The sequence below is a fragment of the Emys orbicularis genome, chromosome 8 (assembly GCF_028017835.1).
Source record: "Emys orbicularis isolate rEmyOrb1 chromosome 8, rEmyOrb1.hap1, whole genome shotgun sequence".
Classification (NCBI taxonomy): Eukaryota; Metazoa; Chordata; order Testudines; family Emydidae; genus Emys; species Emys orbicularis.
The window spans coordinates 79,067,930-79,090,926 of NC_088690.1; the positions used below are offsets into that span (position 1 = coordinate 79,067,930).

The 22,997-nt window shown below is 43.3% G+C and overlaps 1 protein-coding gene across 1 annotated transcript in view; it reads right to left on the minus strand.

The window, feature by feature from the left end:
• CTNNA1 (catenin alpha 1) overlaps window positions 1–22,997 on the minus strand; it is a 216,326-nt gene that overhangs the window by 71,111 nt on the left and 122,218 nt on the right. Inside the window, exon 9 of the mRNA XM_065410042.1 lies at window positions 22,141–22,293. Within this exon, the coding sequence (XP_065266114.1) occupies window positions 22,141–22,293 (153 nt within the window). The remainder of the gene's footprint in view (window positions 1–22,140; window positions 22,294–22,997) is intronic.

Consider the following 22,997-nt stretch of genomic DNA (forward strand, 5'->3'; position numbering starts at 1 on the left):
AGATAGAGTGCTATAAAATGTAAGTGTAGACAAGCCCTGATACAAACCATACTTCCCACAGTATAAGCCAAAAAATATATATCCCATTTGCTATTAAATAGGGGGAAGCAGAGAATTTGAACAGGAGTAGGATTAAAAACAAAAATATTAATAAGTGGAATGATAGATACTAGAAAGGCAGGATGATTTTGGGAGACCTAAGTTCTAGTTGCAGCTCAGCCAAGCTTGCCCAAAGTCAGTAATTGTCAATCATTTTCCTTCTCTGTATATATAAAGTTGTGTAGTCATGTAGTCAGAACCTTTAAATATAGGTAATACCCTGAACCCAAATAAGTTACATATCTAATACGTATGCAATAGGTATGTCTCAATCATTCCTGAAGCCAAGGGGCTCATTGTGGGGATTGCAACTTCTAGTGATTTCTGGTCATGTTTGAAACCATTTTCCAGGTGTCTACTTTTTAAAAAAACAGATTCTAAGCTTAGGAAAAAAAGTTATTTTCTAGCCCTTCTGGTTGAAATAACCTTCAACTGCAGCAACTAGATTCAATTGAGATATCGCACTGGCTTATGCATAAATCATGAAGTTTTTAATAAGATGAGTATATACTAGTATATAAATTACCACATTTAAGGCTTTTTGAGGCAGGAATTCTGGGACCAAGTGTGAAAGTTACTGTAGGATATGGGAAAGAGTGAATGAGTTTGAGGTCACAAATGGAAAAATTTCACTAATCCCTGAAATAGATCATTGATGGAGAAGGAAGCACCAGAATTTCATTCTCACTAAAAACAATTTGTAATTTGATTCTCACTGAGTAAGTCCTCACTGACAATGGGAAAATAATCTCTACATGTGAGAACCTAATGCCCTAAGAAAAGCTGCCTATGTAATCCCTTTCAATAATCAGCATAGCTGAGGGGGGGGGGGGGGGGAGGGAGAGACTAAGAAATTGATGCCTGTGAAAGAACACACAGAGAGCTCTGCTCCCTGGTCTTACATCAAGGCTTCTTTGAAGTAAAGGCTTTAAGGTAAAATCCCACCGAAGAGCAGAACACACTGGACACAAGGGTGCTGGAGGGGTTGGGGGGGGACATCCCCATCCCAAAATATCCTTCAGCAGACCTTGAGTCAAGTCCATAGCATTTCTAGGTGACAAATGCCTACTGCAAGCATTCATCAGGGACTTCTTTCTAAAGTACCTTTTTAACTGCATCACTAAAATCCCTTTTTTAAAGCTAAAAAAAGTCTTCCAATTAAATTGCATAGTACAAGACAGTTGGCAAAAGTCAAAAAATTAAAGGTTTTGTTTTTCTGACGTACTAAGAATGTTGTAGACACAAGTTCTTTCTTTTCTCAACATTTACTGGTGTAATAGGAACTGAAGCACTGAAGTTGATTTTACAAAGTTGTCTCCTGACATTTACAAAGTTGTCACCAGCCAAATGTTCTGCTGGTCAAAGTCCAGCTGTTAAAGTAACACATGCATATAAGAACACTTCTCGAGAAGGGAAAGGAAAACACAACCAGGCAATGACAGACAGCTTTGGCTGGAATGGAAGCCATGTTTCAGGATAGTCTAGTGAGGGGACTGAAGTGTCACACAGTAAGCCTGAAGATTCTGCTGTCTCCCCTAGGGAGCAAACAGCAGGTTCTGACTTAGACACAATGGATAAAAATCAGTGATTTAAATTACAAAAATGGATGTTTTGGGGGTATTAGTTGGTAAGTGCTACAGACCACCAAATCACACTAAGGAACAGGATAACTGCCTCCTAATGTGCCTATCTATAAGGTGTAGGAATAAAACTTTGTGATCATGAGGGGACTTCAATTTGAGTGGCATATGCTCAGGTCTCAATGCTGGCAATACTAAAGCATCCCTGGAATTTCTAAACATTATAGATGACAATTTCCTACCTCAAAAAATGTTGCAGCCAACACGGAGGAATTCTTTATTAGGCCTTGTCTTAATATATCAAGAGGACCTGATCACAGAATAAAAAATTAATGGTAGCTTAGGTACAAGTGATCATAGCTTGATCACATTTATAATGTGCAAGCAGAATAAAGTCCAGACCAGTAATATTACATACACACAGCTTAAAAGGGGCCACTTCCACAAAGCTGAAAACAATTATGAACCAAATCAGCTGGGAGAAAATTTAATCAGAAAAATGTGAATGACAATTGGGAATTATTCAAAAACACCTTACTAAAGGACCCAAAAGCCACAATCAGCAGGCTGGGCTGGTTAAAAAACCTGACCTGGTTTAGAGGGGAAGTGAAGGTTGCTATACAAAATAAAATAAAATAAAATAAATACATAAATGGAAGAAAGTTACTATCGATTTCTCCTGTGATAAATGAGAGGGGGTAGCTCCCTTTTGTGGACACCCAGACTGCCAGTTAGCTATAAAATTCCTGTTAGTAGCTGTTCTCTACTTGCTTTACCTGTAAAGGATTAACTAGCCCACAGGTAAAAGGAAAGGAGTGGGCACCTGACCAGAAGAGCCAATGGGAGTGCTAGAACTTTTTAAAATGGGGAAAAAAAACTTCCCTTTGTTTGGGTGTTGTGGTTCTCCAGGAAAGAGGGGAACAGGGAGCAGTTATGCTGTGAGAAGCTGAAGGCTGAATATGAAAATCAGATCATATCTAGAACTACTTATTTAATAACCCAGATATGTAAGTAAATCAGGAATGTTTAGAAAGATGCAATTAGGTTTATTTCTTATTGGCTTGTGGACTCCTATGTGCTAACCTCAAATGCTTTTTGTTTTACTTGTAACCTTTAAGCTGGACCTCAAGAAGGTTATTCTTGATGTTTAATTTTTCTAAGTGGGTTTTTTTAAATCTAGCAAAAGCCTAAGTTCCAGATGTATTTTCTTTCTTTTTGTTTTTAATAAAGTTTACCCTTTTTTAAGAACAAGATTGGATTTTTGGTGTCCTAAGAGGTTTGTGCATATGTTGTTTAATTAGCTGGGGGCAACAGCTAATTTCCTTTGTTTTCTTTCTCAGCTCTTCCCCAGAGGGGAGTTGAAAGGGCTGAGGGTACCCCACAGGAAGGAATTCCCAAGTGCTACTTCCTGGATTCCAAGGGGTTTGCATTTGGGTGGTGGCAGCATCTACCCATCAAAGGTCAGAGAGAACTGTAACCTTGGGAGTTTAATACCAGCCTGGAGTGGCCAGTATTAATTTTTAGAATCCTTGCGGGCCCCCCCCCCCCCCTTCTGCACTCGGAGGCCAGAATGGGGAATCAGTCTTGACATGGTGTCAGAGCGGTGGGATCATTTTGAACCAGAAGCACAGACCTCAGGATTGTAAAAGGACATATTTTTTCCTTTTGCTGGCCTGCAAAGCCAGGGAGTTTTTTCCCCTCCCTTTCCTTTCCTTTGCTGCCTGAGGGAGAACAGGCACGCAAAGGGTTCAACTTGCCAAGCCAGGGAGTCCAACAAGCAGTTTATTTTTTCCCCCTCTCCAGCTTCATGGCAACGTAATAGCTAGGCTACAGTAGGGGAGCCTTGTGCATGAGGTTGAGGTCAGGCACCAAAACCTTAGAAAAAACAGTCTTCCCAAAGCGGCACGCCACGGAGAAGACAGACCCAAATCAAGCCCAGACATCCAGCTCCATGATGGAAATGAAGGGAGGGGATGGGGGAACGGGGACTTCCCAGGAGGGAAGGGTCAGCCCTCCCCCAACCAAGATCCCAGTACCAGGATGGAGAGATGTCCTTAGCTCAGGCCAAGTTCTAACTGAGGCAGAAAGGAATTTCATCCTAGAGATGAAGCGCTTGGAAGCGGAGGCAAAGCGCTGGCAGCGAAAGCAGAGGAGAGGAGAGGAGAGAGGCGAAGCGCTTGGAAATGAAGCACTTGGAGGCAGAAGTGGAGGACAGGAGACAGGAGAAGCGTTTGGAGGTGGAAATGCAGGCGAAGCGCTTAGAGCTGGGAAGGACTAAGCTGGGTCCACCAGGTAAACTTAACAGTCCTTCTCCAGGTATTGGCTCCCCATTCCAAGAAATTCCCCACATACCAGGTAGGTGATAATACAGAAGCCTTCTTAGAAAATTTTGAAAGGGCCTAACTTGGGTACAACACCCCTACAGACCAGTATATGGTGGAGCTGAGGCCGCAACTCAGTGGACCCTTAGCAGAGGTGGCAGCTGAAATGCCTATAGAACACATGAACGAGTACGAACTTTTTAAACAAAAGGCCAGAATTAGAATGGGGCTAACACCCGAACATGCCCGTCGGTGGTTCAGAGCCCTAAGGCGGAAAACAGACATGGCATTTTCCAGACATGCCTACCACGTTGTAAAAAATTGGGATGCCTGGATATCAGGAGCAAATGTTAAATCTCTGGAAGGTCTGTCTCTCCTAATACAAAGAGAGCAGTTCTTAGAGGTTGTTCCTGAAGAAATAGAAAGATACATCCTAAATGGGAAGCCCAAAACTGTAATCAAGGTGGGGGAAATCGGAGCCAAATGGGTGGAGGTGGCAGAAAAGAACCAGCACCAAAAGGTGCCACAGAGCCTGCACCTGCAGCAGCAGCTAAACCGGTGCAAGAAGCTCAACTAGAGCCTGAAATACAACTAGTGTACCAGCGAAAAGCTGTTCACAATCGACGGAAACAACCCCATGACCTGCATCGCTTCCGGTGGGACCAAGCCCAAGTCCACAACCCCACGGGGAACCAGTGTCTCCAGCATCAAGGGAGCAGTTCCAGGCAGAGCAGGAAGCAGATGAAAGCCTTAAGGAAGCTTGGACGGCGGCATGGAGCGACCCACTGCCTCTCAGCTCTTCCAACAGGTCCAGGTTTGTTGTAGAAGGAGGACTCTTATACAAGGAAACCTTTTCTGGTGGGCACAAGGAGGACTGGTATCCTCAGAGACAGTTGGTAGTTCCAACTATGTATAGGGAAAAGCTCTTGAGCTTAGCCCACAATCACCCTACTGGCCATGCTGGGGTGAACAGGACCATAGACCATCTGGGGAAGTCAATTCACTGGGAGGGAATGGGCAAGAACGTTTCTACCTATGTGCAGTCTTGTGAAGTATGTCAGAGGGTGGGAAAGCCCCAAGACCAGGTTAAGGCCCCTCTCCAGTCAGTCACTCCCCATAATTGAGGTTCCATTTCAGCATGTAGCTGTCGATATTCTGGGTCCTTTCCCTAAGATGACACACAGAGGAAAGCAGTACATATGGAGTTTCATGAATTCTGCCACCCGATGGCCGGAAGCAGTAGCTCTAAGCAACACCAGGGCTAAAAGTGTAAGCCAGGCATTTGCAGACATTTTTGCCAGGGTAGGTTGGCCCTCTGACATCCTCACAGACTTGGCAACTAACTTCCTGGCATGGACCATGAAACGTCTTTGGGAAGTTCATGGGGTAAACCACTTGGTTGCCACCACTTACCACCACCAAACAAATGGCCCAGTGGAGAAGTTTAATGGGACTTTGAGGGCCATGATACATACATTTGTGAATGAGCACTCCAATGATTGGGATCTAGTGTTGCAGCAGTTGTTCTTTGCCTACAGGGCGGTATCACATCCCAGTTTGGGATTTTCACTGTTTGAACTCGTTTATGGCCATGAAGTTAAGGGGCCATTACAGTTGGTGAAGCAGCAATGGGAGGGGGTTACATCTTCCCCAGGAACTAACATTTTGGACTTTGTAACCAACCTGCAAAACACCCTCAAGGACTCTCTAGCCCTTGCTCAAGAAAACCTATAGGATACTCAACAAGAGCAAAAGGCCTGGTATGCTAAACATGCCAGAGAGCGTTCCTTCACAGTAGCTGACCAAGTCATGGTCCTGAAAGCGCTCCAGGCCAATAAGATGGAAGCGTCATGGGAGGGGCTATTTATGGTCTGAGAGCGCCTGGGAGCTGTTAATTACCTCGATGTTAATTTTATAAAGCCCTTTTATTCCTGAGAAATCAAGGTTCTCCAGTTTACAGCCCAGGAGAGAGACGACGCCGAGTGGCCTGAAGGAGTCTAATATGAAGGGAAAAGCAATGGTGGCGTAGAAGAGGTGAGCCTTTCCCTCACCCTTGGGCATAAGCAGCGACAGCAAATCCAGGAGCACCAGCTTTGCACCAATGTTTTCAGCCACCCCAGGACAGACAGAATGGGCGTACCACTCCATTGACACAAGTAATGTTCGCCCAATTAGAGCCCAACCCTACCGGATGGCTCCTCAAGCCAAAACCGCAATAGAAAGGGAGATCAAGGACGTTACAGATGGGTGTAATCCGCCCCTCTGAGAGTGCATGGGCCTCTCCAGTGGTTCTGGTTCCCAAACCAGATGGGAAAATCCACTTGTGTGCGCGCTAAATGCTATAACTCGCCCAGAAAACTATCCAGTGCCACGCACAGATGAGCTATTGGAGAAACTGGGACGTGCCCATTTCATCTCGACCTTAGACTTAACTAAGGGGTAAAGTATCAGAGGGGTAGCCGTGTTAGTCTGAATCTGTAAAAAGCAACAGAGGGTCCTGTGGCACCTTTAAGACTAACGGAAGTACTGGAGCATAAGCTTTCGTAGGTGAATGCCCACTTCATCAGATGCAAGTAATGGAAATTTCCAGAGGCAGGTATAAATCAGTATGGAGATAACGAGGTTAGTTCAATCAGGGAGGGTGAGGTGCTCTGCTAGCAGTTGAGGTGTGAACACCAAGGGAGGAGAAACTGCTTCTGTAGTTGGATAGCCATTCACAGTCTTTGTTTAATCCTGATCTGATGGTGTCAAATTTGCAAATGAACTGGAACTCAGCAGTTTCTCTTTGGAGTCTGGTCCTGAAGTTTTTTTGCTGTAAGATGGCTACCTTTAAATCTGCTATTATGTGGCCAGGGAGGTTGAAGTGTTCTCCTACAGGTTTTTGTATATCGCCATTCCTGATATCTGACTTGTGTCCATTTATCCTCTTGCGTAGTGACTGTCCAGTTTGGCCAATGTACATAGCAGAGGGGCATTGCTGGCACATGATGGCATATATAACATTGGTGGACGTGCAGGTGAATGAGCCGGTGATGTTGTAGCTGATCTGGTTAGGTCCTGTGATGGTGTTGCTGGTGTAGATATGTGGGCAGAGTTAGCATCGAGGTTTGTTGCATGGGTTGGTTCCTGAGTTAAGAGTTGTTATGGTGCGGTGCGTGGTTGCTGGTGAGAATATGCTTAAGGTTGGCGGGTTGTCTGTGGGCGAGGACTGGCCTGCCTCCCAAGGTCTGTGAAAGTGAGGGATCATTGTCCAGGATGGGTTGTAGATCACTGATGATGCGTTGGAGAGGTTTAAGCGGAGGACTGTAGGTGATGGCCAGTGGAGTTCTGTTGGTTTCTTTTTTGGGCCTGTCTTGTAGCAGGAGGCTTCTGGGTACACATCTGGCTCTGTTGATTTGTTCTTTATTTCCTTGTGTGGGTATCGTAGTTTTGAGAATGCTTGGTGAAGATCTAGTAGGTGTTGGTCTCTGTCTGAGGGGTTGGAGCAGATGCGGTTGTACCTCAGCGCTTGTCTATAGACGATGGATCGTGTGGTGTGTCCGGGGTGAAAGCTGGAGGCATGAAGGTAGGCATAGCGGTTAGTGAGTTTTCGGTATAGGATGGTGTTAATGTGGCCATCGCTTATTTGTACTGTGGCGTCTAGGAAGTGGACCTCCCGTGTAGATTGGTCCAGGCTGAGGTTGATGGTGGGGTGGAAGCTGTTGAAATCATGGTGGAATTCTTCTAGGGTCTCCTTCCCATGGGTCCAGATGATGAAGATGTCATCAATATAGCGTAAGTAGAGAAGGGGCGTGAGTGGACGAGAGCTGAGGAAGCGTTGTTCCAGGTCAGCCATAAAAATGTTGGCATATTGTGGGGCCACGCGGGTGCCCATGGCGGTGCCACTGGTCTGGAGGTATATATTGTCACCAAATTTGAAATAATTGTGCATGAGGATAAAGTCACAGAGCTCAGCAACAAGTTGTGCTGTGTCATCATCAGGGATACTGTTCCTGACAGCTTGTATTCCATCTGTGTGTGGGATGTTTGTGTAGAGAGCCTCTACATCCATGGTGGCTAGGATGGTGTTTTCTGGGAGGTCACCAATGCATTGTAGTTTTCTCAGGAAATCAGTGGTGTCACGGAGATAGCTGGGAGTGCTGGTGGCATAGGGTCTGAGTAGGGAGTCCACATATCCAGACAGTCCTTCAGTGAGCGTGCCAATGCCCGAGATGATGGGGCGTCCAGGATTTCCAAGTTTGTGGATCTTGGGTAGTAGATAGAATAACCCCGGTCGGGGCTCTAAGGGTATGTTGATTTGTTCCTGTATTAGTGTAGGGAGTGTCCTGAGTAGATGGTGCAGTTCCTTAGTGTATTCCTCAGTGGGATCTGAGAAAAGTGGCCTGTAGAACTTGGTATTGGAGAGTTGTCTGGCAGCCTCCTTCTGGTAGTCAGACCTGTTCACGATGACAACAGCACCTTCTTTATCAGCCTCTTTGATGATAATGTCAGGGTGGTTTCTGAGGCTGTGGATGGCATTGCGTTCTGCACGACTTAGGTTATGAGGTAAGCGATGTTGTTTTTCCACCATTTCTGCCTGTGCACGTCGGCGGAAGCATTCTATGTATAGGTCCAGACTGTCATTTCGACCCTCAGGAGGAGTCCATGTGAAGTTCTTCTTCCTGTGTTGTTGGTGGGAGGGTATCTGTGTATCAGTGCGCTGTTCGGTGTTATCTTGAAAGTATTCTTTGAGTCGGAGACGGCGAAAGTAGGCTTCCAGATCACCGCAGAACTGTATCACGTTCGTGGGGGTGCTGGGGCAAAAAGAGAGTCCTGGAGATAGGACAGACTCTTCTGCTGGCTTGAGTGTGTAGCTGGATAAATTGACGATATTGCTGGGCGAGTTAGGGGTACCCCTGTTGTGGCCCCATGTGGCAGGTAGGATTTTAGACAGCTTACGGTCCTTTTTCCTTTGTAGAGAGGTGAAGTGTATAATGTAGATCTCCTGTCTTATTTTAGTAAAGTCCATTTGTGTGGAGGGTTGGTTATTTATGAAAGTCTCCAGGTTGGAGAGCTCTTTCTTGATGTTTTTCTGTTTGCGGTATAGGATGCTGATCAGGTTGTTCCTCAGTTTCTTTGATAGTGTATGGCATAATCTCTCACTGTGGTCCGTGCAGTATGTAGATAGCAATGGATTTTTCACCTTCAGTCCATTTGGTATGATGTCCATCCGTTTGCATTTGGAAAGGAAGAGGATATCTGTCTGTATCTGAGCAAGTTTCTTCATGAGGTTGATAGATTTCCATTCCATACGGCTAAATGCAGTGCCTTGCATGGTGTCAAGTATCAGAGGGGTAGCCGTGTTAGTCTGAATCTGTAAAAAGCAACAGAGGGTCCTGTGGCACCTTTAAGACTAACAGAAGTATTGGAGCATAAGCTTTCGTGGGTGAATGCCCACTTCATCAGACGCAAGTAATGGAAATTTCCAGAGGCAGGTATAAATCACTATGGAGATAACGAGATTAGTTCAATCAGGGAGGGTGAGGTGCTCTGCTAGCAGTTGAGGTGTGAACACCAAGGGAGGAGAAACTGCTTCTGTAGTTGGATAGCCATTCACAGTCTTTGTTTAATCCTGATCTGATGGTGTCAAATTTGCAAATGAACTGGAGCTCAGTAGTTTCTCTTTGGAGTCTGGTCCTGAAGTTTTTTTGCTGTAAGATGGCTACCTTTACATCTGGTAACTAAGGGGTACTGGCAAGTGCCGCTAGATGACCCCGCCAAGGAAAGGTCAACCTTCATCACTCATGTAGGGCTGTATGAATTTAATGTGCTCCCTTTCGGACTGCGAAAGGCACCTGCAACTTTCTAGAGACTGGTAGATAACCTTCTGGCTGGATTTGGGGAATTTGCAGTAGCCTTCCTTGACGATGTTGCCATATTCTCAGATTCATGGGCAGAACACCTGGAACACCTCCAAGCTGTCTTCCAGCGCATAAGAGAGGCAGGATTAACCGTTAAAGCCAAAAAATGTCAAATAGGCCTAAACAGGGTAATGTACCTTGGACACCAGGTGGGTCAAGGAACTATGAACCCCCTACAGGCTAAAGTAAATGCTATCCAAAATTGGCCTGTCCTTAAGTCAAAGAAACAGGTCCAATCCTTCTTGGGCTTGGCTGGGTATTACCGACGATTTGTACCACACTACAGCCAAATTGCCACCCCACTGACAGACTTAACCAGGGAAAAACAGCTAAATGCAGTTCAGGGGACTGAGAAGTGTCAGAAAGCCTTTAACCAGCTTAATGAGGCCCTTACATCTGACCCTGTACTAAGGGCCCCGGACTTCGACCAACCTTTCGTTATAACCACAGATACATCCGAGCGTGGTGTAGGAGCAGTTTTAATGCAGGATGGACCAGATCAACAATTCCATCCTGTTGTGTTTCTCACCAAAAAACTTTCTGAGAGGGAAAGCCACTGGTCAGTCTCAGAAAAAGAATGTTATGCCATTGTGTATGCTCTGGAGAAGCTACACCCATACATTTGGGGACGGCGGTTCCACCTGCAGACTGACCATGCTGCACTGAAGTTAGGGGTACGTCTTCACTACCCGCCAGATTGGCGGGTAGCGATCGATCTATCAGGGATCGATTTATCGCATCTCGTCTAGATGCAATAAATCAATCCCCGAACGCACTCCCCGTCGACTCCGGAACTCCACCAGGGCGAGAGGCGGAAGTGGAGTCGACGGGGGAGCCGCGGCCATCGATCCCGCGCCGTAAGGACGGGAGGTAAGTCGATCTAAGATGTAGCTGAAGTCGACGCGCTATTCTCATAGCTAAGTTGCGTATCTTAGATCGATCCCCCCCCCCAGTGTAGACCAGCCCTAGGAATGATAGAAAATTGATAGGGAAGCAAAGGCACATCAGCAGAAATCTAGGGCCAGCAGAGTTAAGGAGTTTAAATATAATAGGATCAAAAAGAACCCTGACAATGATACTGACCTATTTCTAGATGGAAATGGTAGAATTATCATAATAATGCTATAGTAGGAAGAGCGCCTGAAATATAAGCCCTTGTATTAGAGGCCTCGTATGAGGGAAAACCTGCTCACAAAATTTGGCAAAAACAGGTCTAATATTGCAAATACACATTCCTAAGAAGTGCTTATCAAAATGTACTCTGGCAAACACATCCCAGTATTAAGTACCAGAACATCCTGATATCAAGGGTAGTACAAAAACATTACCCAAGGGTAACAGGAATACAATCCTAAAAGTAATAGTGTACCCTCCTAAAAGAGAAGGTCAGGATGATTGTACATAATAAAAATGTTTTAATCAAACCAACATGTACAAGATAATGGCTGATAACTAGCGACATCAGGGGCAGTAACTATGTCAAAGGGCAGTACCAACTTGTTTGTATCGGGATATAAAAATGTATCTCAGAGAAAGTATCTTTGTCTGGCCTTAGAGAGGAACGAAAAGTCGAGCCGTTCACTGAGCTGGTCCGTTGTTACAGGAATATATGTATTCGGGGTACAGTAGAGTCTGCGGAATACTAGTACCATGCTTTGTCAACAATAAACCTGGCTGGGTGCCTTCATCCCTTAACGGATCTTGTGGTCGTTGTGTAGTTTGCTTGAGGTCTGCTGTGCCAGCTGTCTGCGCCGGGCTGGGGCGGCACACAAAGAAAACACGTGCGCGCACACAGCCAAATATCTGTCAATATCTAACCACAAATGCAAGAAAGGCGGAAGCATTCAGTATTTCTATTCTATATTGGGGAAAAACAGATCCAGTCTCATCATATGAGGATAATGCTATTTCCATTCCACTAGCATCTCTGGAGGATGTTATGTTAGCTACTAAAGTTAAACATTTAAGTCAGCAGGTCCAGATATAAAACTTGTGCCCAAGAGTTTTAAAATAGTTGGCTGAGGAGTTCGTTGGACCATAAATGTTGATTTTCATTAAGTTTTGGAGTACTGGGATAGATACAGAAAGCTAATATGCCAATTTCTAAAAAGGATAAACAGAACGACCCAAGTAACTATAGGCCAATGAACCTGACATTGATCCCAGGTAAGATAATGGAGCAGCTAATATGGGACTAGATTAATAAAGAATTAAAAGAGGATAATTAATGCAAACCAGCACATGTTTGACTTGGTACAGCAGAACAGATTAAAAAACTAGAAAGATAAAAAGTAACATGACACACATTAAATGGATTAAAGTCTGGCTAACTGATGGTCGCAAAATGTAATTGTAAACAAGGAATTGTCATCAAGCAGGTATTTTTCCAATGGGGTCCCACAGGGATGAGTTATTGGCCTTATGCTATTTAACATGTTTATCAAGACCTGGAAAAAAAAAAAAAAAAAAAAAAAAAACCCAGCACCACTGCTAAAGTTTTCAGGTGACAAAAATGAGGGAAACAGTAAATAATAAAGAGGACAGGTCACTGATTCTGAGCAATCTCAATTGCTTGGTAAGCTGGGTGCAAGCAAACAAATATGTTTTAACATGGGTAAATGTAAATGTATACCTCTAGGAACAAAGAATTAGGCCATACTCACAGGATAGTGCCCTATCCTGAGAAGCAGTGACTCAAAGAGATTTGGGGGTTATGGTGGATAATCAGCCAACCATGAGCTCCCAGTGTGACATTGTGACCAAAAGAAATAATTCTGCCCAATTTTAAAGTGAGGCAAACCACTGAACAGGTAGAAGTCACTGGCTAAGTCCTGGAACCAGGGTTTGTTGAAATACTAAACCATCTTTTGACAATAGTGTCTTCTGTACAGAGACTAGTTTAGTTCAATGACTAGTTCAAGTGGAATGAACTAGTCACTGAACTGAACTAGTCTCTGTGCAGAAGACACTATTGTCAAAAGAATTAAGAAACCAATAGGAAGTTGAAAAAGCAAGAAAGTTTCTTTTCTCCTTCCAATCTATGAATAAAACCTAAATGTGCAGATGAGATACACTAGTTCCAAAAAATCTTGAAGGACACGGTGACCTGCAAACAGTCAGTTCAATTCACCACTACACTTCCTTTGTTTAATAAATCAGTTTTAAATGCAAAACACTGAAACTTTTTTCCTTGTGTCCAGCGCATTTAAGGTAGTTTTATTAAATAAAACATTCAAGTGCTATTTTTGTACATTCTTAACTTGAATTTCCATCAAAAGAGAGTTTGACACAAATAGTAAAACACCCTAATAAATCGTTTTTCATTTTCTAACAAAAATGGAAAAGTTAAGAATCTGAATAAATGTAAGTTAAGCTATATAATTGCTTAAATGAATATGCATAGATAGTGTATCCTCATCATTAGCAAAAAGAAGCACCAAATTTAGTGTAAAGGCTATATTTAGTTGCAAATCAACATGTTTTATTGGTTACCAAAGAAAATCTACTTTTCTTTAAGAAAATAACTAAAAATTACAAATGGAAAACATGATTAAAATGATTGCTTAAATCAGGGTTTCTTGCTTGCAGATTTAAACCGTGATTAAAACTGGTGATTTAAATCAACCCACCCTGGCTGTAGGTTTGACTGCCGAGGCTACTGAAGTAACCTCTTACATCTTTAATTAGGGACATTATAATTCAACTTAATTTCTGCAGGACTTCTCCTATATCACCTTAACATATCTGTTCTCAAAATAACTTCTGATATTCAATTTTTCTTTTTTGTATTAATTCCATTACAATGCAATGTAAAAGATAACCCACTAAATTAGCTAACAGTGATTTTGAAAGCCATCTGAAGCATGCTATTCAGTATTGTAGGAGGAAGTGAGGCAATCCATACATAGCCCTCAAATTAATAAAACAGTTAGTTTCAATAGAGGGGGAAACTGAGTCACCAAACTGAATTGGGCATCCAACTGAAGCTCTTTGGGACATGGAAACTTTTATCTGTGATGCACAGACCTCTCAAGTGTGCCAGATTTTTGTAGGATGTTCCACATTTTGGTTGCACAGTTGCACCACAGGGCAGGTGACATTCTGCCAGGAGGACAGAAGAGCATGCAACAAAGTTTAGCCTAGGGAGCCAGAAGGCATAGAGTTCAAATGTCACCTCTACTGATGTGTATTTTGTTACTGTGCACTTCAAAACCCTTCTTATTGAGCAAGCATTTGTACCCCCTGCCACAGAAGGCAGTCAAGTATCTTTCCCCCATTATAAAAAAGTTGAGAGAAAGGCTGCAGAGTCACTTCAGGAAGAGCTGAGACTAGAACCAGATCTCCAATATGAGAGATTCAAGTTTCATCCATATTGCTTTTCAAAATGAACTTGCCAAACTAGTGTGCTCACCAAGGGCAGGTCTTCACTACAGGGGGGGGTCGATTTAAGATACGCAAATTCAGCTACGCGAATAGCGTAGCTGAATTCGACGTATCGCAACCGACTTACCCCGCTGTAAGGACGGTGGCAAAATCGACCTCCGCGGCTTCCCGTCGACGGCGCTTACTCCCACCTCCGCTGGTGGAGTAAGAGCGTCGATTCGGGGATCGATTGTCGCGTCCCGACGAAACGCAATAATTCGATCCCTGAGAGGTCGATTTCTACCCGCCGATTCAGGCGGGTTGTGTAGACCTAGCCCAAGATGAAACTACTGCTTTAACTCCTAGACAATACTTCCATCCTGGAGTCAAGAACCTAGGATTCCTGATCCGCAGTGTTCTATTGTTGTCTAGAAAATAGCTGTGTAAATCACTGGCAGAATATGTATTGCATTCCCCTCTCGTGGCTGGTCCACAAAGAGGATGGCTGTTACTCCTGTAGATCAAATGGTAGAGATCCATGCCAGGGTTCTGAAAGTCCAGGTGTAAAGACTACTGGTTTCCATGTGGGGATTTCTTAGGGTAGCACATATTGGAATTTGTTCTCCAGTTTTTTTTAAGAGTGCTCTAGTTAAGTCACATTAAGAAAAGCCATCCTTAATAATGAGCTTTACATTTAAAAACTATTATAATCTGTCAATTATAGCATGAGGCACAACACAACTCGGGTGTTCCACCTCTCTATCATGATAAAGTACCATGCACACTTATACTGCAATATACAGTAGTCACATCTAGTCTCACTAAATAGGATGTCTTCTACTGAAACATTTTAAGTAACCTCCTGTAGTACTACAGTTTCTGAAGATGTAGGTAGATTTTTTCCTTCTGCGCAACAGTAGATTCCTAAAACAGCCTAACGTAGCAACTATCAGATCAGACAAACAGCTCATTCTGTTCAAGAGGTCTTAATTCAAATGCAGTCCTAAAAAAGTTAAGTTTCTTCCTTCACAGGCAAACTGACACTATGTACGATCCTGCAAAGCACTCTATTCATTCTAAGAAAAAGGAGACTGATGGTTGGAAGCTAATGTTTCTAGTATAATGCACATACGCTCCTGGAAGAGCTTTGTAAACATCTAGGCCAGGGGTAGGCAACCTTTCAGAAGTGGTGTGCCGAGTCTTCATTTATTCACTTTAATTTAAGGTTTCGCGTGCCGATAATACATTTTAACGTTTTTAGAAGGTCTCTCTCTCTCTAAGTCTCATAGACTCATAGACTTTAAGGTCAGAAGGGACCATTATGATCATCTAGTCTGACCTCCCGCATGTTGCAGGCCACAAAAGCTGACCCACCCACTCCTGGAATAATTCTCTCCCTTGACTCAGCTGTTGAAGTCCCCAAATCATGATTTAAAAAGACTTCAAGTCACAGAGAATCCTCCAGCAAGCGACCCCTGCCCCATGCTGCGGAGGAAGGCGAAAAACCTCCAGGGCCTCTGCCAATCTACCCTGGAGGAAAATTCCTTCCCGACCCCAAATATGGCAATCAGTTGAACCCCGAGCATGCGAGCAAGATTCTCCAGCCAGACCCTCCGGAAAAAAGTTCTCTGTAGTAACTTTTAATATCCCATCATTGACCATTGTTACTAATTACCAGCAATGGCACGTTATTGACCTATTGACTAAAATCATGTTATCCCATCAAACCATCCCCTCCATAAACTTATCAAGCTTAATCTTAAAGCCAGAGAGGTCTTTCACCCCCACTGTTTCCCTCGGAAGGCTGTTCCAGAACTTCACCCCTCTGATGGTTAGAAACCTTCGTCTAATTTCAAGCCTAAACTTCCCGACGGCCAGTTTATATCCATTTGTTCTCGTGTCCACATTAGTACTGAGCTGAAATAATTCCTCTCCCTCCCTGGTATTTATCCCTCTGATATATTTAAAGAGAGCAATCATATCCCCCCTCAGACTTCTTTTGGTTAAGGTAAACAAACCGAGCTCCTCGAGTCTCCTTTCATACGACAGGTTTTCCATTCCTCGGATCATCCTAGTGGCCCTTCTCTGTACCCGTTCCAGTTTGTATTCATCCTTTTTAAAACATAGGAGACCAGAACTGCACACAGTACTCCAAATGAGGTCTCACCAGTGCCTTGTATAACGGAACCAGCACCTCCTTATCCCTACTAGAAATACCTCGCCTAATGCATCCCAGGACCGCATTAGCTTTTTTCACGGCCATGTCACATTGCCGACTCATAGTCATCCTGCGATCAACCAGGACTCCGAGGTCCTTCTCCTCTTCCGTTACTTCCAACCGATGCGTCCCCAGCTTATAACTAAAATTCTTGTTAGTCATCCCTAAATGCATCACCTTACACTTCTCACTATTAAATTTCATCCTATTACTATTACTCCAGTTTACAAGGTCATCCAAATCTCCCTGCAGGATATCCCGATCCTTCTCCGAATTGGCAATACCTCCCAACTTTGTATCATCCGCAAACTTTATCAGCCCACTTCTACATTCGGTTCCGAGGTCAGTAATAAATAGATTAAATAAAATCGGACCCAAAACCGAACCTTGAGGAACTCCACTGGTAACCTCCCTCCAACCTGACAGTTCACCTTTCAGTACGACCCGCTGAAGTCTCCCCTTTAACCAGTTCTTTATCCACCTCTGGATTTTCATATCGATCCCCATCTTTTCCAATTTAACCAATAATTCCTCACGCGGTACCGTATCAAACGCTTTACTGAAATAGAGGTGTATTAGATCCACCGCATTTCCTTTATCTAAAAAATCTGTTACTTTCTCAAAGGAGGAGATCAGGTTGGTTTGGCACGATCTACCTTTTGTAAAACCGTGTTGTAATTTGTCCCAATTGCCATGGACCTCAAGGTCCTTAACTACTTTCTCCTTCAAAAATTTTTCCAAGACCTTGCATATTACAGATGTTAAACTAACAGGCCTGTAGTTACCCGGGTCACTTTTTTTCCCCTTCTTGAAAACAGGAACCACATTAGCTATTCTCCAGTCCAACGGTACCACCCCCGAGTTTACAGATTCATTAAAAATTATCGCTAACGGGCTTGCAATTTCTCGCGCCAGTTCCTTTAATATTCTCGGATGAAGATCATCCGGTCCACCCGATTTAGTCCCGTTAAGCTGTTCGAGTTTGGCTTCTACCTCGGATACGGTAATGTCAAACCCCCCCCTCCTTTATTCCCATCCGTCACGCTGCCACTATTCCTGAGTCCTTCATTAGCCTCATTAAAGACCGATGCAAAATATTTGTTTAAGGATAATCTAGGCATGGCACAATATCTAATCTCCACTCCATCTACAGTCTTAAGCGGTCCCACTTCTTCTTTCTTAGTTTTCTTCCTATTTATATGGCTATAAAACCTCTTACTATTGGTTTTAATTCCCCTCGCAAGGTCCAACTCTACACGGCTTTTGGCCTTTCTCACTCCATCTCTACATGCTCTGACCTCAATAAGGTAGGTTTCTTTGCTGATCCCTCCCATCTTCCACTCCTTGTACGCTTTCTGTTTTTTCTTAATCACCCGTCTGAGACGCTCGCTCATCCAGCTCGGTCTAAATCTCCTGCCTACGAACCGTTTTCCCTTTCTCGGGATACAGGCCTCCGACAGCTCCTGCAACTTCAACTTGAAATAATCCCAGGCGCCTTCCGCCTTTAGATCCATAAATATGTTAGTCCAATCTACTTCCCTAACTAGTCTATATTATATAACTAAACTATTGTTGTATGTAAAGTAAACAAGGATTTCAAAATGTTTAAAAATTAAATTAAAATGCTGATCTTACGCCGCCAGCCTGGGATTCTGTTCACCTAGGCCGGCAGCAGGCTGAGCGGGGCCCGCGGCTGGGACACCGGCTGGCAAGGGGCCGGCAGCCGGGACGGGACCCCAGACCTGGGGGGGGGGGCGGGGGGGTTTCAGGGCAGAGGGATGGGGGCTGTGGGGGTGCAGGGCAGAAGGCTGGAGATGTGGGGGTTTCAGGGGTCAGGGCAGAGGGCTGGGTGTGTGTGTGTGGGGTTCAGGGCAGAAGTGCTCGGCTCATGGGGGTGCTCCCAGCCCCCTGCCCTGAGCGGCTCATGGAAGGGGGCTGGAAGGGATATGCCCTGTTCCACCCCCTCCCCCAAGGTCCCGTCCCTACCTCTTCTCTGCCTCCTCTACAGAGCAGCGAGCAGGCTGCCACTCGTCCCCCTCCCCCTTGCAAGGGCCATCAGCTGATCGGTGCAGGGAAGGGGAGGAGGAGGGGCAGGAAAGCACCACGGTGGGGGAAGAAGCAGAGGAGGGGGGAAGCTTGGCTGCCGCAGGACCAAGCTTCTGCCTCCTGCCCCCGCAGGGTAGAGCGGTGGGCGGGGGGGGGATGAGTGGGGCTGGGACCATGGCAGGCAGCAGCGTGCCTTTGGTTGCCGACCCCTGATCTAGGCTATGCCTACACTGCACTGCAGTGCAGACTACAGGGGTGATAACTGAAGAGTGCATCAAAATGTTGCTCTCTCAATGCCCTGTATCGACTCTGCTGGAGCAAACTAAAAGGTACCTACTAGGGTTCATGTTAACATGGTCCTCCTTCAGACAGGACTATGTTAACACGAGCAAAGTACCTTTTAATTCATGCCTGCTGCGTGACAGTGGCACAGTTCGAGCACAACATTTTGGTGTGCTCTGCAATTCACACCCCTGTAGTTTGTACTGTGGTGCACTGTAAACAAGTCCAATAGATCATGTTACTGTATAGGCATAGTTACACTTCTGAAAGCAAGTGATTACCAAAGATCTCTGAAGAGTTGCTGTATGTAGCACATCATATTAGTAGTGTCTGACTCCAGTCAGAAGTGTTCTGTTTAATGCATACTTGCACAAGAGCGTTTTCTTGAAGAACAGAATGTATGACTACACAGACTCTCCAAAAAATTTAATTTGCAGCTTTGTGTTTAAACACAAGCAAGATCAATAATGCCTCATGTGCTGAGAATGACAGCTGCTCAGTGCTCTTCAAGTCATACATATCTAGAACTAGTAGAAGCAGAGGGCCCGTCTACATGGGGAAACTGACTGGCATGACTACAGTGGTATAATTATACCTTTATAGCTATGCTGGTAACTCCCTGTGTGGATGCTATTCTGGAATAGAAGTAAGTGAGTTTATTCTAGTACTAGACTAGCTAAATAGTGAAGGCAAAGTTTGAATTATTTCATCTTTTTAAGAAAATGCCATTAAAACTACATTAAAGCTACTACGCTGAGCATATAAAAGCCAAAAGCCAAATTTAAAAGTTGCATAACAGTAACTGCTTTTGGTTTCTCAGTGTTTAAGCCACACCACAGTCCCTATTTAGCTTCTTTGTTGGTGCCCATTGCCTTAGACCCTGAGTGTCCCCAACAGCTTGCATTTGACTTCTTATCCAAATGGGTGAAAATTCACATTTACCTCAATATAATCTGCAAGGTGTACTTTAGAAAGATACAATGCAGCTTGTTTTTGCCTTTGACATGCACAATTTGGGGACATTTTGGAAAGCTCTCCCAACTTTCTGAATACCCCCATACCACTATTTAGATGCATGTGTCTACAGTTAGCTCAGGGCCCAGAGAAGTATCACAGCATATTTATCAAAAGCTTATCAATTTCTTTTGACATACATCACAAGGTGATTTCCAGATTCCAAAAATGCATAAATAAGTTCCACACTTCAGGAGGAATGCGATTTTATAAAGGATATTGCCAGACAATTACAGTTAATTTTTCACACTTCCCATATAATCAAATAAGCATAATGTATGGAGAAACCAAAAGGCAGAACAGCTTTACACGAAGTACCAACCAAAACCAAAAGAGGTTTTTGGGGGCAATGAGGTCACCGAATAAGCCAATTAAATCAAAAAGTATTAGGAGGTGGTCAGGGAATTCAGGTTGTCCTGGCAACCTAAATTAATTCCCCTTGCTTTATTTATGAATAGTACCTCCAAACTGTTTAACTATATATTAACTATTTCAAGGAAAACATTACCTAGCCTAATGTGATTCCTGTGCTGAAAGACCTTAGTCTCTCTTATGTGTATGTGCGATGGTGCCAAGAGTCCCTTAAACTAGTGAGAAAATGGCTTGCAGAAATAATGCAAGAGTCAGATCAATGAAAGATTGACAACTGCCTTGTTCCTGAAGAAAAAAATAAATAAGAGTTGTGTGAAAGACCCAAGATTATTCTAAAAGTCACATGGACTAATTTGTAGTTTAACAGCAGAATGGCATTATTATAAGTACATTTTGATCAGCATTTGACTTTTTCGACTGCAATTGAGCTTAGTGGTGAGAATTAATCATTCAACCGACCACTTGACGGTATTAATAGAACAGAACTTTTACAGGTTTGGCAAAAACTAACTATGCATAAGCAGTAAACAATTACAACTGTAGATTTATATTCCTTTATAATTTTTGCAATACTGCACAAAACTAAGTGTGAATAATAAGACAGCAGGTCAATATTACTAAGACATATGCAGTAAGACCTGGAATGAACTTGAATTTTTTTCTTAACTGCAATACCAGTTGCCAAAGACATTAACTTTTATGGTAGATGGACTTGTCTTACGTATTTTAATTAAAACTGGTAAGTCTCCCATTTAAGTTTGTGTTCTTAGAAAACAGTCTTACAGACAGGAAAATTTTCCATTTGACGACTTATGTTTTCAAATAATATTCTTATGTTGACCTTATCTAAGGTTTTGTATCCAAATTCTTATTTTTGTACAGAAGTTTGTAGCATTCATTCCACAAGCCTTTGCATAAAGACCAATTTCACCTAGCAATAATAGATGTTTCAAATGAAATTTACATATATTTTGGACTCAATACACCAGCATGAAGGAGACAGTGATTATTTATGTATCTGCTTAGAATAATCTCAGTTAGTGTAGTATACCCAGACAAACAACAAATCCACACGTTGAAACTACAACTTTACAAAACATTTAAAGTATGGTTTGAAAATATGATGCATCTCTTTATGCTGTATGTGATAACTAAAAAACACAAGCTATGGCAAAATAAACTGCTGGATCACCACTTACATAAGTGAGTTAGTCTGTAGAAAACTGTCAGCATGCAGGTTTATACCTAGGCTTGGGAAGATTCGATCTAAAAATCGATAGATGTCAACAAACATCAATTTCCGATGACATGCTGAAATCGATGAAAAAATATCGATCGGTAGGTAACAGTGGGCAGGAATACAGCCTCCCCCATTTGTGCCTGCAGGGACTGGGTGTCACTGGCACTGTGGTAGCATAGAGCGTACACTGCAGCCCCACTGTTATGCGAGTGAGGGAGTGGGTCTATGACAGACCTTCTGCAACTCTGCTGTCAGGGCCCCACTCCCTCACTTGCCAGCCACGAGTGTAGGAGTCATCCCCAGGCAGGCACTGTTCAGCAGCAGCACTCCATGCCCAGGGCTCATCGTCCTTCTCACAGTCCTGGCTGGGAGGTCTCTGCTCTGCCAGGCCAGGACTGCAGCCTCCCCTGCAACTTGAGCCCGAGTGTCTTGGCCCTCTCGGCTAGGCAGGAAGCCCCTGCAACACCACTTCCCCGCTGCGCTAACCCTAATACCAATTCTCTTCCCTTGACATCTAACAATTGGGAAAAAAAGGTACAAACCAAAATTAATATTAATCGTTGAAGTTAGAAAAAATTAAATCGAATTTTCCAAGCCTATTTATACTATAAAATGTGTTAACAGCTAGAATACAGTTTGAAAACAAATTAGAAATTAAGCTAAAATTCGTAAAACTGGTAACTTCAGTTGGTTTGTATGACCTTACCTCAATCAACTTATTGGCATGTTCACGGAAAACCTGTGCATACTCCTTAACTTCTTTTTCATTCCCATTCTTGGCAGCTTCAATCAATACTAAAAGTGGAACGTTGGTTTCCAGAAAAGAATCGGACACATGATCCATAACAGCTTTGCGGAGCTAAGAATTAAAATGAAAATTAGTTGGGTTTTTTTGGCACAGAGTTCAACTGCTGTTTTCTAGCATCTTATTAACAAGAAAATATTTGCCACAATAAGGATCTTGAATATTTGTTTAGCAATTGCTCCCTCTGTTGCTGTGTGAGATCAGGGCTCTCTCTATTGGGGTTGGCCATGCAGTTTTTGCGCCAATTTAATCAAACAACTCATTTGGGCACATTAATATTTATTTAAAATGTGGAGATATTGGCATAGTTTCAGTGACTAAATCTGCGCTTTTCCTGCTGAATATTAAAATCAACACCATTATTTTTGTATTTAACTCAATGTAAGGATTTTGAAAAGTTAAAATAAACTCAACTCTCCTATATATTTTGCTACCTCCACATTTGGTTTTAAAGTGAACTTTTTCTCCTTTAATAGTGAACTGCCCCTAAGTGTTACCATTATACACACTCTTGCTGCAGGTGTACTTGTTTGTAATTTGAGTCCAAAAATGTTTTATTTTAATTCAACATCCAAAATAGCTTCTCTGTATGGTTATCTATAGGGGATTACAATTCAAACTCTAATACTGTCACCCAAACAAAGCGCTGCAAGCTTCTAGCTTTCAATGAACTAGGGGGGGGAAAAAAGAGCAAAACTACTGCCATTACAGAACATAAAGTACTCAAATAAACAAAACGTTTCCAATAGGGAACATTC